General features: G+C 39.3%; 2 protein-coding genes across 5 annotated transcripts in view; one reads left to right on the top strand and one right to left on the bottom strand.

Annotated features, from left to right (window-relative positions):
• The window catches only part of dnajc17 (DnaJ (Hsp40) homolog, subfamily C, member 17), a 163,231-nt gene that overhangs the window by 108,153 nt on the left and 40,402 nt on the right, over positions 1-14,676 (top strand). The gene's annotated exons all lie outside the window — the stretch shown is intronic.
• Positions 13,420-14,676, bottom strand: part of LOC122553847 (cdc42 effector protein 2-like) — a 12,978-nt gene continuing 11,721 nt past the window's right edge. For all 4 annotated transcript variants that reach the window (XM_043698257.1, XM_043698259.1, XM_043698258.1 and 1 more), the window contains exon 2: positions 13,420-14,492. In XM_043698257.1, the coding sequence (XP_043554192.1) occupies positions 13,809-14,387 (579 nt within the window). In that variant the 5' untranslated portion in view covers positions 14,388-14,492 and the 3' untranslated portion in view covers positions 13,420-13,808. The remainder of the gene's footprint in view (positions 14,493-14,676) is intronic.

Genomic DNA, 14,676 nt, shown 5'->3' with positions numbered 1-14,676 from the left:
CTGATGCTGCCTGACCTGTTGTGCTTTTCCAGCACCACACTCTTGACTCAGGCATGTAATAGAGCTGATTCCTGAAGAAGGGCTCATGCCTGAAACGTCGATTCTCCTGCTCCTTGGATGCTGCCTGAACTGCTGCGTTTTTCCAGCAACACATTTTCAGCTCTGATCTCCAGCATCTGCAGTCCTCACTTTCTCCCTCAATCATGTAATAGTTGTGTAATGAGAATGGATTTGCTAGTAGATTTCAAAAATCACTTGGCTAATTGTCTACTCAAAGGCAAATGAGCCAAAGGTTCATTTGGAACACCATCTCCTCAGGTTTGCTCCTTTTCAGCTACTGAACTAAAGTTATCAACAAAGATTGTGCAGACAGCAGCTGATTCCAACTTCCGAAGGAGAATTTCTCAGCACTGAAGCATACAATGTACTGGATCATTGGTTTTTGGGGCAGTAATCCCAAGGTGTAACTTATCTGCAGGAAGGACTTCAATGGGCTTCCCTTCTCAAAAGGCTGAAAGTGTGCCAGCTTAAATTCACTTTGAGTTGCCACACAGTGTTCATCTCCAGAAATACTAAAGGACCAGTGTTATTTTTGGAATTCTTTTCTGAAAGTGATTAAGCATCCTGAAGCATTTTTACAATCCAGTTCAGAAACAGAGTCTTGTTTTGCTTATTGTTTTGTTGTTACTAATCTTTGACTGGAGACAGAATTGTACCTACCTGCCTTCCTGCAAAGAACAGCCAAGGGCTGTGCACTTGTAGAGGACAACTTTATATACCTTCAGACAGATCACTTTCCATCCCATTGTCCAGGTCGCTTCTTATGTATTCCCAAGTTGTTCGTGATTTCACTGGGTCAAACCTTCTCTGTTCACTTTCATTGCATGGAATCTCTGATACCCAAACTCTTTCATGATTATATTTAATGTGTGGAATCTCAGTGGGCTGCCATTTACCTCCCTGATATCGAGTTCATTGTCAAAAGACGGTTTAATGCAATGCTATTCACGCCCTCAGAAACTTCCGAAGTGATTTGCTGACAATGATTATTTCGGAATAGTAACCATTATTGTAATGTAGGAAACCCAGCAATCTAGTTTTGCACAGCTAGATCCCACAACTAGTCAATCCCAATTTGGGATTTGAGCCTGTAGCCTTTCAATCCAGATGCAAGACTGTTATCCATGAAACAATAGTTGATAGCTGAAGGAGGAAATTTCCAACTGGTGAGCTTTATGATGGACTTTGTTCAAAATATTGGCAGAGTTACACAAGTGAGAAGATTCCAGCTTTGATTTTCAGTTTGATCTGATGTTGATGTTCTTAATTTAAGCAGAAAATCTGTCCAGATTCCTGGTGCTGATTACACACTTCTGAATTGGTTGTGCGTGGCCATTGTTTGCAGCTTAATTGCGAAATCCTCTGCAGTTAGACCGTGTGACAACATCCATCGTGAAAGCCTGTGCTTGTGTGTTGATCACTTTGACCTTTGTCTACTGCTGTTTGCCTCATGGATTCGGGTATTCAGTTGCGTAAATTGATGAGCTTTTGACTCTAGAGGACAATGAGTTACCCACTGAGCTAGGGCTGACTTAAGTCTATTAAATGCGTAGTTTTACCAGCTTAGTCACTGTGGGAGTTTGTATTTGCAGTTTTGTGCTCCGTTCAATGGACGTCATCAAACCTACTGTGAGCTGTTGTCTGGCAAAACCAGTACAATGTTTGTGCTGTTGTTCCGTAAGATGCTAAGGAGTCGGGGGATGTTTACTTTATATATTTTTCAGCTGAAGTGTTGTGTGAGCACTTAAATAATTTGTAACACAGCAATTCACCAGCTGCAGAACAAATGTTAATAGGACTTTGAACCAGACAACTATGACAAAAATGCCTGGGAGAGATATTCCATGTAACTGTACAATTGGAACCCGATTTCACAATCTCGTAAGATTTGGGGAAGGTACCATATGGTTGGGAAACAGCGAACATAACTGCTTTCTTCAAACAAGGGAGATGGACAGAAAGCAGGCAACTACAGGCCAGTTAATTTCATATCTGTCACAGAGAAAATGTTAGAAGCTATTATTAAATCAATTATAATGGCCCACTTAGAAAAGTGTTCAAGGGAGTCAGAGTAGGTTAACCTAGTTTTGTGAAAGGGAAATTGTGTTTGAACAATTTATTGGCGTTCTTTGAGGAAGTAACATGGTGTGGATAAAGGGTCATACTGCATTTGGATTTCCAGAAGACATTTGAACGTGATGCCAATTCAACGTTTGTTGTAGAAAGTAAAAATCCATTATGTAGTGTGTAATGTATTGGCATGGAAAGAAGATTAGCTAGCTAACAGGAAATAGAGTAGGCTGAAATGGTTCATTTTCTGGTTGGCAAGTTGGACAAATGGTGAGCCACAGAAGCCAGCACTTAGGCTTCAACTTTGAACAAGTTTTATAAATGGTTCAGATTAAGGGACCAAAGGTACAGTTGCTAAATTTACTGATGACACAGAGATAGTAGTTGTGAAGAGGTCATAAAGAGGCTACAAAAGGATACAGATAGATCAAGTGACTGGTCAAGTATCTGACAAATGGAGAACAATGTGGAAAAATGTGAAGTTGTGGCAGGGAGAATAAACTAGATGATTTATGGTGAGAGATTACAGTGTTCTGAAATGCAGAGGGATCTTAGGGTGTCCTTCTGCATGCATTGCAAAGGGTTAGTATGCAGGCATAGTAAGTAATTAGATATGCTAATAGAATGTAATTGCTTGTTGCGAGAGGAATCAAATACAAAAATAGAGAAATAATTAAACAGTTAAACAGGGCATTGGTGAAATCACGTCGGGCATACTGTGTATAGTATTGATCTCCTTATTTAAGGAAGGGTGTAAATGTGTTGGAAGCGGTTCAGCGAAGGGTTACTGGACTAATAACTGGAATGGGTGTGTTGCCTTCAATGAAGGGTTGGACAGACTGGGTCTGTATATACTGGAGAGTGACACACAAGATCCTGAAGGGTCTTGACAGGGTGGAGTTACAATCTGCCCAAACAGCCCTTCTCTTGATGCCTCAGTGCATCCACCCACAGGTAAAGAAGAACAGAACAAGGCCACAGACCATACTTACAACATCAGCTGCTGCATTCAGAGGTTTTCAGTGGGATGCCATTAGGTTGAGGGTGCCTAGGCTGGGTATTCTGGGTATTCCCAAGGGGGGCTGAGTCATGGATTACAATTGAAATATAGGGTGGTGGGATTCAGAGTATCTAGATATGTAGGTGAGGGATGGTTGGAGGTGTCACAGGCTAGGTGTGTGGTGAATGGTTGAGTTAATCTTTGAATCACTGAATTACAGCAGAGATTAAACATTGTAATGCTTCCAGGTTAAATATCCAAGGTAAATAGCATGTATCCAGGTTTCTGACACAAATCAGTGCAGGAGACATTATGGGATGTCTGGCCAGTGCAGATCAGTCCACTGGAGCAATTACATATGTCAAGGTGTCTCGACAGATCCTAAAGTGGTCGATCCCTCAACTTTCGCCACTGTTGGCATTGGAAACTCTGATCCCATGTCCTATTATGACTGTTTTCTTGATACTTATGGAGGAAGGGAAAGCAAGTTACATGCATGGGAGAAACAATCTTTGTATCCAAATTTACACAGATGGTTATTTATTAGGTTGGACCAAAATAAACTGCAGGATTGAGTGGTGGGCTGCAGTGACAGCTTATATACCAGTAGAGGTTCTCAGTGTGCTGTGGCAGGCTCTGAGGTCGCTCAGAACTTGCAGTAGGTGCTGTGTCATTTAGATCGAACTATAACCAAATATTCTCTTCAAAACGTGGTCTGTTGAATATATACCAGTTGTATAAACATTTTGGATCCTTAAATTATTTAATGAGATGCTTCTAGCTCTCTGTAAATCAAATCATTTCACAGCAGGTTAAGGAACCCTACTCAAAAACCTTGTTTAGTTTAGTAACGCCAATCTGCTATAGAAAAAAAAAACTTTGAACCATTACCATACCTATTTGCCATTCTAACCTTCTATCCCTGGTATCAGCAGATCTGTAAATCAAAGCGCTTCAGCATCACCATAAATATCCGAGATTGCTCTTTTCAAAAAATTGAGTTGAAAGGGCTGAATCAGATTGATAGGAATTGTGTAATATTTTCAGTGTACTGCACTATAAGCTCTGCATCTGTGGTATTGACCCCATCTATAAATAAAATAGAAATACAAGTCAAATGTCAGAAACCGAGGTGGTTTTTGTTATGAATAGCTGCAGAACACAATCTTACAGAGAAGAGAATTATGCTTGACAAAAATGTCTCTGGAAAATTATTTTTGTGGGATGATAGCACCACAATGGGATAGTTTAGTATTGTTTATAACAGTTGTGTTTAGGGGTTTGTGATCACAATTAAGCAGTCAAGGATGTGTTAGCAATTTTCTGGTAGTTTATTGAGGTTGTTAAGCAGCAGTAGTTTAGGTACGATACAGCTTACAACTGTAACAATTGGGGATTGTTCACATACTGGGGACAAATAGGCTGTTGACACAGAATGTTTCTGTCTTGTTAAAGCAGTAGGGACAGCATCTTGCTCTCTAGGCGAGTTGTTAGGGAGCTCTTCCTTGGGTCTTCCTCCTCTCCTTCTGATCTGTCTTCCATCTGCCAAGTGAAGACTGTTCAATGAAGACAGCTGCCTATAAGGCCTGCTTGCTGAGAACTGCTGTTTAGGAGAAACTCCACTCTGTGTTTCTTTTCTTGTTTCCTGTGCAGATCCTCCAGAGAAGATTTGACTTCGCCCTGGCAAAGATATTCCAGCATGGAATCTGACTTCTTAACTATCTTAGACCTTGTGCAGCTTTTCCAGCTTCTCTAATTTCATTGGCCCCCAGTGTGTTTTTCAGTGTGGAATTGGCCTAGCCCCTGTGGGCCTATCCTGGGGCCTTCTATCCTGAGTACTCCTCTCTCTAGGCCTGTCACTTATTGCTATGTCATTTCTAGGGAAAGGTTACTTTCTCTGTGTCCGAACCATTTTGGCCAATGGCCATGGGATAGCCAGTCATCTTATTGGATGATCATCGTCCCCTTGCCTGCCTTCATTTGTGGGTTTGTTGATCATGCTTTTTAAGCTTATTTTCAAAACCAACAAACTGATAATGGGGTGCGTTTGACGCCAGATGAATTGCTGATGCTAGTCTTGGGCATTGTGACCTCTGCCTTACATAAGTTTTCCCTTTCTTTTCATAAGCTAGTATTTTGGAAAGTTAAGTACTGCTTTAATAGCTACACAGTGAATCCTAGAACAGTTCAGTTTTATTTATGCACCCCAATTTCAACACACCCATAATAGGTATAGATGGTAGCAGGTAGTAATTACACTGGATTCTTCTAGAAGTCCAGGTTCAATCTCTAGAGGCAGGAGTTCAAATATCATTGTGGTGGCTAATGGAATTTGAATTTAATTATAAATATAAAGCCAGTTTCAGTAATTGTAAAACTTAATCTAGTTCACTCATGTCCTTTTGGGCAGAAAATCTGTCCTTACCTGGTGTGGCCAGCATGTGATTAGACCCACAGCAATATGGTTTATTCTTAATTACCCCATATAACTACGTACCTGCCACCTTTTGTATTCAGTTCCCCTCACAATAAATGATAATGTTGTGTTAACCTTGCTAATTACTTGTATCTGCACACTAACCTTTTTACAATTCATGTATTTGAACACCCAGAGCTCTACAATTTCTCACAATTGAGATAGTGTGCTTTTGTTTTATTGCTACTGATAGTGCTCCTGCTAATTTTCTCAGCGAAAGCTCAGGCCTCTGAAGCCCATGCACAGCAGTGACTCCCAGAAACAGAAGTCTCTGCTGTGATCGGAGTGCCTGTACCAATCGCTGTGCATGGAAAATTGGAGCGGCTGCACATGCAGTTTAAAGGAAATGTTACTTCCTGTCAAAATGGGCAATTCTGTACTTTTGCACATTATAGTCCATTTGCCAGATCCTCAGTTATTTGCATTCTTTTGTAACGTCCTCTCAACTGCTTCACAACTTACTTTCCACCCTAATTTGTACCATTGGCAAGCCATATCTTTTGGCTCCTTCTTTCAAGTATTTATATACATTGTAAATGGTTGAGGCCCCAGCATTGCTTCCATTCATTGTATCTTGCCGACCAGTAAATGCCTCCTGCCTCTTTCCTGTCAGCTTTCCAAGCTTCAGCCCATGCTAATATGTTACTGCCTATATCATGAGCTTTTATCTTCTGTTGCAACCTTTTGATGTACCACTTTAACAAACACCTTATGAAAGTTTAAGTACATTGTACACTGATAGTATATGTTACTACTTAATAGAACTCCAATAAATTGATTCAACACATCTCCCTTTCACAAAATCATGTTGACTCTGACTGATTATGTTGAATTTAATAGAAACTTCTAGTGTTTTACTTGTGATCGATGTTAAGCTACCTGGTCTACACTTTCCTGTTTTTTGGTTTCTCTCTTTTTTTGAATGTATTAATTTTGGCTATTTTTCAATCTAATTGCACCTTTCCCGAATCAAGTCAATTTTGAAAAGTTAAAATCAATGCACCAGCTTTGTTACTAACCACTTCTTTTAAGCCCATAAGATGAAAACCATCAGGACCTGCAGACATTATGACCCACTGTTTCCAACAGTTTGCTAAGTGCGACTTCTCTGGTAGATTTAAATCTACTTCCACAGGTTCCTGCCAAAATGGACAACTTCATATTTTCCTACATTATATTTCATTTCCCAAATCTTTGCTCACTCACTCAGATATATTTTCATCCTTTTGTAGCCTGATTATGACATCTGAGATATTACTGAGATGTCACTTGTATTGTTTAAAGTGAAGAAGATGCAAAATGCCTGTTCAATTCGTCTGTCATCATCTTATTTGCCATTTTAATTCTCCAGACTTCTCTTTATCAGTCTTACTTTGATAACCCTTTTCTTTATTAAACATCTATGGAAACTCTTAATATCTGTCTTTGTATTTTTAGCTAGCTTTCTGTCATACTCTTAATTTTTACTCATTTATTTTTAACCTTTGAGTCATTCTTTACTGTTTTTCATATTCTGTTCAATCATCTAACCTGACACCCATTTTTGCATAATTGTATGCTTTTTCCTCAAGTTTAAAATAATCTTTTTAGCTAACAATAGAGAGTTATCCTCCCTTTAAAACTTTTATTTGTTATTGGATAAATTCTGTTCATTCCAAAATATCTCCTCAAACATCCGCCAATATGTCTCTATTAACTTGTCCATTAATCTAAATTGCAGGTTCATGTGAGGAAGCTCTGCTTTTATGCTCTTATGCTGCTCTTATTTAAGCTTAAATGCTTAGTTTAATATCCAGTCTTCTCTCTCTGAAACTGTCTGTAAAATTCAATCATATAATGATCACAATTGCTGAGGGGCACTTCCACTATGAATTCATCAATTAACCTGACCTTGTTGATCCATGCCAGATGCAGCATAGCTTGCTCTCTGCTTGTTGCCAGAACATGCTGTTCTTAGCAACTTGCCCAAAAATATTCTATGAATTTTGTCATTTATCATTTGGATTTTTGCAGTTTAGATCTATTTGAAAACCTCCCATGATAATTGCTGTACTCTTTTTTTAGAAACTCGCATTATTTCTTCCTTGGTTGCCCCATCTATTGTGTTGTCACTGTTAGGGGCCAACAAGTGACTTCTTGCCTTTGTCATCCCTCATCTCTACCCAGTCCATTTCTACATCCTGATTTTCTGAACTAAGGTCATCCCTCTCTTCATTTCAGCTCCATGCTAAATTAGCAGATCTCTGCAGGCTTGTTGGAGTTGGCCTTGCCAGTATGCTGAGGTGGACAGGGATGAAATCGAGCAGTTTCATGGCCCAGATTGCTGTACAATGACCCGTGAAGAAAATGTGAATGTGTGGGATGAGAACAGCACTGTACTTTGTTGTGATGTGCTTGAATAGCCTCTTAATGTTTGCTACATAAGCGCATTTGTGGAAAGCTGCTCAGATTGCGTACCAAAGAGCTGTCAGGTCCATAAGAGAAAAAAGGTCACCTCTGATTCAATAAAAGTGCATCGTTTCTTTTTGAGATGTTCCCACTGAACCTAATTACCCACAGATAAATAACGATTTGACATCTGAATTCTAGAAATGTTAATATTTTGAATCCTGACTAAATGCAGTGTCTTCTTTAAATCACATTATCATAACTGAGTATCATTATCACAGACTTAGCAGCCCAGAATGCTCTTCTATACCTGAAATTGCAAAGTTTAAAAAAAAAAGTCCTGGAAGGAGCCAATAGTTGGTTTTAATGTCTGAGCCTAAGGAGTGTAAGAATCCTGCCTGATCTACCATTAGCAGATTATTAATCATACTAAACAATGCCATAACTCTATTCAGCTGCCTTTATTCCATATGCCTAGACATCCAAATCAATGGTGGAGGTGGGAGGAATTCACTCATTTCTGATCACAATTCCGTGTTCTCTGCTAGGTAGTGAGAGTGGGTCAGTATTGTTTTCATTGCCTTTCAGTAATTTAGTTTGGACTGTCTCTATTAAGGTAAATTGGACAATGCTGGCATTTGAACCTCTTCTGTTGGATCCACATTGACATCAGCTCAAACATTTATTTAATATATGGAGAACAAAATCTATTTCTGAACTTGTAAAAGCTCAATCAAGGAGTATTTTTGGAACAAGTGTGAGAACTGATGTCAACATGCAAGTACCCTCAGAATTTGTATTTGTAAGACTGTCTGTTCAATGTTATCAGGTTTATATACTTCAGTGGCTTGAGAAGTCAGATCCATACATGTGATACTTAGAGCACTCATTAAGTGTCTTATAAGTTGGTGAAACCTTTGGAAACCTGGTTTGATTTTCAAATGGACATTCTTTTGTTTCACTCCTTGCACTGCCTCCCAATCTTAACGTTCCTTCCTCAGAGCTCCCAAGTCCTCTCATTGTCCTAAAACATCAATGTAATACTTCCTGACCGCTCTTGTGAAGTAAAGCACCTTTTGTCTTGAACCTTTTGAACTTCTGTCTTTAGTGAATGTGCTTTTGTCCTTCATTTCGTGTTTCTGGCAAATTAATTATGATGGCTTCATGCATTCCTTTTCAATTCCATTTTGTCTGGAATGTAAAGGTTTTTAACCTGCTCATTGTAAGAGTAGCATCCTCACTGGATTTTATGCTAGTATTTGACACAGTTTCACTTTGGTGATGAGTCTTGCTTGCTCAAAATCACTGATCACAAATGTGCTCAGTATTTATTATACAAGTTCTTTCGATTTTTGTACATCTGTGTAATGTAAATAAATTCTGTGGTCTCAAAGGATGTTCCACATCATTTGGTTCCCTCTGTTTTTTTCAGGGAGTGACCAAGAGGTTGATAGTGAGATTCTGTAGATGTAGATCTATGACTCTTGTATATTACACACTCTGTGCACCTCTGTCTATAATACCACTGTTTATTTGCAACTTCATGAAGATTAGCATAGCGTCTAAATCCAGACAGACCTTATACATGAATAAATCAAAATATGTTTCATCAAAAGTATTGTCACCCTACATAAATGAAATTTATACACAGCTATAAAGGTGAAGAGGAGAAAGGTACAGGTTGTTCTGCTATAACGTGACAGTTGTGTTCCTCTGTAATCTTGTGCTATAGAAAATCACGCAGTAGAAAAACAGGAATAGAAAATCCCTATACTCGTTCAGCAGAAAGTTCACGTTTTCCAAACAATGTCCACAATTCGTCAATCTCATTATAACCAATTCGCGCTGGTGAAATACACGTTATAGCAGAGCGACCTGTATTTCAAATGCTACAATAAGATTTATTGGTTTAAAGTAGTATGGGAGTTCAGATGAAACCACACCTCTATATCTCATTGTGAATCAACTCAAAACTTTGCATACCAAATGTACAAGGCAGAAGAAACTGATCATGCTGCCCAAGTTGTCTTTTTGAATATTTAATTGAACCATAGATGTCATTGTACAAAGGCTGGCCACTTGCGCCATTGTACTGGAGCCGGTCCCTATTTTGTTTCTCCCATTGTGTTGCCGTTTTCTCTACTTTCAAGTGTTTATTCTTTTGATAGTTACATCAAACTGGTGAAGTAGTGCATTCCAGGCCGTTCTAACGTGTTGTATTAAAAAAAACTCCCCATTTCACTGTTGTTTCTTTTAGCCAATTTCCTTAAGCCTGTGAAGTCTGGTTACAGCTCCTCTGCCACTGGGAATAGTTTCTCCCTATTAACTGTTTTCAAAGAATGGCTGTACTAAGTCTTCTCTTATCCTGTTCTACTCTAAGGCGATCAACACCAACTTCTGTGAATCAGATTCCCTTACCTTTAGTAATATTGTGCTCAATTTTCTCTTCATCTTTGACATCCTTCCAAAACTCTGATGTCTAAAGTTGGCCTCAGTCTCTAAGTAGGGTTTCACCAGAGATTTTCTACTCATAAAACCAAAGACTCCATACGTCGTTTTTAACAACCATCTCGACATCTACTTCAAAGATATCTATACTTAAATCCCAGGTGGCTCTGATCCTGAGCCCACTATAAAATTTGTTTAAATTGCTTCTGCTTATTCATTCAACCAAAATGTATCATTTCATAATTCTCTAATTGAATTGCATCCCATTTTGGTCTATTTCACCAGCTTGTCTGTGTCCTCCTGAAGTTTACCAGTCATTGAAATGTTTTCAAATTTTCTATCATCTGCCCAACTTTGAAGTGATGATCAGCTTATTACGTATCCAAAATGGAGGAACACCACTGTATATCAGCTCTGTTCACAACGAGTCTCTGCTTTCTGTCCCTTAGCCAATTTCATATCCATGCTACCACTGTGCTACTTTTAGTGCAGTAAGCTTCGATTTGGGAAACAATTGCTCTCAATTTGTATAAGAAAGTACAAATATTGTAGACGAGTTTAGGGTGATATCATCTGTAGCTGCTGTGTTGAGTGTTTCTCACAGCGAATACAGCCTGAGGTGAATGCTTCACCAACATTTTAGTGGCAAAGGTGTAGTGTGTCACTATTTATAACGCTTGTATTTTGATACAAAGCCAAATGAGACATTGTGAAGGTTAAACAACAGGTGAATTGTGAAGAATATTTAAAGAAGCAAGCTGTTTCCTCTAGTGGTGAAATCGTTTTTTTAATTAGTAATGGGTTGAAAGATTATGGAGAGCAGGTAGGAAATTGGAGTTGAGCTGAGATGAGATCAGCCACGATCATATCAAATGGCAGAGCAGGTTCGAAGGGCTGAATTACCTACTCCTGCTCTTGTTGTTATGTCTTAATTCTAGCAGATAATACAAAATTCATGAACTAGTAGATATCAAAGCTGAATACAATAAACTGTTAGAGAAACTGGGCAAACAGGTGCCAGATTAAATTAAATGTCGGGCAGTGAGAAAGGCTGCATAACGGGACAAAAGAAAGTCCAGCAAATATTACTTAAATAGAAAGAAACCAACATGCATGAAAAATGAAAATGATTCATGTGTTTGCTTGTAAAAATGAGGTTATTGCAATAAAGCTGAAATGGTGAAGTAGTCTTGCCACATATTAAATTGTTGCAATTATGCTTGGACTGCTGTGTATAGGTCTGTCACTCCAGTTCAGAAAGGCTATTGCAGTGATTGAAATAACATGGGAACGGGAATCCAGAATGATTTGAGGAGCTGGAGGAATTGGATTGTTTGAATTATCCATATTCTCTGGAAGATTTAGGATTACAAAGGCTCTTAGATAAATCCAGAGTATGACCAGCTGTTCCATCTTGTTCAGAATTGTAGAACCAGAGGAAGGGCCTACCTTGAAAAGGGTAAATATAGGGTGATCAACCTGTGCATTCAGATTCTAGGGAAGATCAAGGCAGATAGAAAGCAGGGGTTTTCTTTCAGGAAGTAATATTTTGGGAATACAGGCAATCTGAGATATGACAACTACACAGCAGGTTCTATTGACCTATAATTTCCAATGTTTGTCACCACTGGGTTTTCTAATCATGTGTCTTTGTCTTAATGATCGATTGATTACTCGGGTCAATTACTCCCGTTATTACTGTATGTATTGGGATGATAAAACAAGGTGGACCTTGGACTTTTTAGTACATCAGTTCTGATGTACCCATATTCCAAAGGGAGTTATCCCATTCCAGAGTGAGCTCAGGTAGAAATTGTTCACATGAAGGTTGGTAGAAACCTGGAAATATTCTTTCTGCCCATCAAAATGCTGGAATAATTTAAATTTTCATGACTCCGCTCACTGTAACTTTGTTAAGGTAAAGGGCCAACAGTTGATAAATTGAAGTTGATGCAGATCAGCCGTGTGGCCACCAAGGGATAAATGGAGATGAGAAATAGATTAGCCAGGATCTGATTAACTATTCAAAACAGTCTTGAGGAATGAATGGGGAATGCTAGAGAAAGACTGGTAGCGCCAGAGAAGAGACAGAAATGGAGTTAACATTTCAAGGATGAAGATTCATATTGGACTCAAACCATTAGCTGTTTCTCTCTCCTTAGGTGCTGCCAGACCTGTTGAGTCATTGCAGCATTTTCTGTTTTTATTTCAAATCTCCAGCATAGCGAGCATTTTGCTTTTATTTGAGTGCTGAATGACCTCCTCTTGTTCCTGTGTAATTCACATCATTGTGTAAAAAAAAAAAATTTGTGATGTTTTGTGTTAGAAATAGATCAGTGCTTTTTCGTAGGGTGCATAGTGTCAACTACTTCAGTGCACTGCAGATAACAGAACCTGGTTTTCCTTAACAAAACATGCCCTGCTTGATTTAAAAGGATTACATTTAGAGAACAGATTGTGTAAGCTTGACTTGAGAGTGTACCAGATTAAACGGTGATGCAGTTGAGCTGTCTATTTCCAGTCTGTTTGGGGGAATCCAGAAGAACAGGTATACAACTAAAGTTGAAGTTAGAGCGAGGTTGTTCAAAGGTGATGTCAGGAAGCTTTTTTTTCATGCAAAGGTAGTGGAAATATGCAACTTCCATCTTTCTTATCTCCTTCTATCTTAAAGAATGCCATTGAAACTGCAGGTCCAATCTCAGGTTGACAGGCTTTTGTTGCACAGAATGTTAAGATTGAGAAGATCAGAGATTGGTAGGTGGAGTTAGTATACCTATCAGTCATGGTCTGAGTCAGTAGTTGGGAAAGGCACAGGGGCTAAATGGGCCTCTCCCATTCTTATGCCTGTTCTGCCATTAGCAAAGGGATAAAGTGGAAGGAGGAGCAATTTGGAAAATGAAACTTCCCGTCTACTGTCTTGTGCTTCCTCTTGCTAAATTCCAGATGCTCGGGAATGATGAGTTGCCACCTTATGGCAGGGTATGGGAAATAAAAGAGCATTAGATATAGATCACAGTGCGCTAAAAATGCTTGTGCTAGTTTGAAAACCTTTGCAAGCTGCCATGCAGATGACCCTCGAGAGCACATCACTCTTACAAACTCCTCATTCCTGTGAGATTTTCCCCTTAGCCCTTTTTATCACAGATCAATTGATAAGTGTCATAATGTTTGGAGTCATGTGAATGTGATACTGTATGAGGTTTACTTACAATTTTCCGCCTTGCTTATTACTAAATATTCATTAATAATAAACTTTTCTTTCTTTGACAACTGGATGAGTTAGGGTGTCGTTAGACTTTGAATGAAGGTTGGCATTATTCTGCCTAATTTGCTGCCATTCTTCAGCAGCTAACAAAATGTGAAGTCTTAGCATCTGTAATTATCCATAACTTTGAGAATATCTTCCAATATTGAAGGTCCCAAATCTATCTTAAATGAAAACATGGAGTCTGACGGACACTCATAAACTTTAGTCTCAGTTGGGCACTGTTGTGCTTCTAAATCTTCAGTTTGTTGCTGATTCTCATCGGCTTTCTGACCATCGGCTAACTCTTCATGTGAGCCCCCTGATCGGTTGTGGTGGAGGGTGGTTGAGTCAGCAATTGGTTGATTATTTGTAGGTTTGATAGTGGCTGGCATAGTATCGACTGACGCACTATGGGCCAGATTGAAAGACTCTTTCAGGTGTAGACGAGGGGGTTTTGGGGGCCCCCTACCCTCTAGGTCTTTTGATGTACCTAAGGTTGACAGGAGATCATGCTGTCCCTGGAGGAAAGACATGTCACCAAATGTGTCGCTCTCTCCACTCTTGCCAATATGCGATCTGTGGCAAAAATCCCCAAGTGGGGGGCTAATCATGTCTGTTGACAAGACGTCCCGCAGTTTCACCTTCTTGCTCTTTCCTGCAATCCCAGTTTTGAAGTGGCTGGATGTTCTGATAGACATTTTCTGATCACCTCACAACTTGCCCAATGTAGTTTGGAAGGTTTAGTTACAGCAAAGAGGGTTTTGAAAAGCTTGGTGGCCAAGTTGGCTCCTGGTGGCACATATCTGTTGGAATAAAAAGAGAATCCTTAAAACTCCTTAATACTCTTACAAACCCAGGCCTGAGCCTGTAACATTGTTCTCCACTTCACTAAATCATTCAGCTGAAATGAGGTAATTGTACCAGAGAACTGCAAGTTGCGCTCAGCTTCTCGTTCTCGCTTGTGCGCTCTCTCTCTCTCTCTCTCTC

Source organism: Chiloscyllium plagiosum, chromosome 10 (genome assembly GCF_004010195.1).
Source record: "Chiloscyllium plagiosum isolate BGI_BamShark_2017 chromosome 10, ASM401019v2, whole genome shotgun sequence".
Lineage (NCBI taxonomy): Eukaryota > Metazoa > Chordata > Chondrichthyes > Orectolobiformes > Hemiscylliidae > Chiloscyllium > Chiloscyllium plagiosum.
This window is presented reverse-complemented; position numbering and strand designations above follow the sequence as displayed.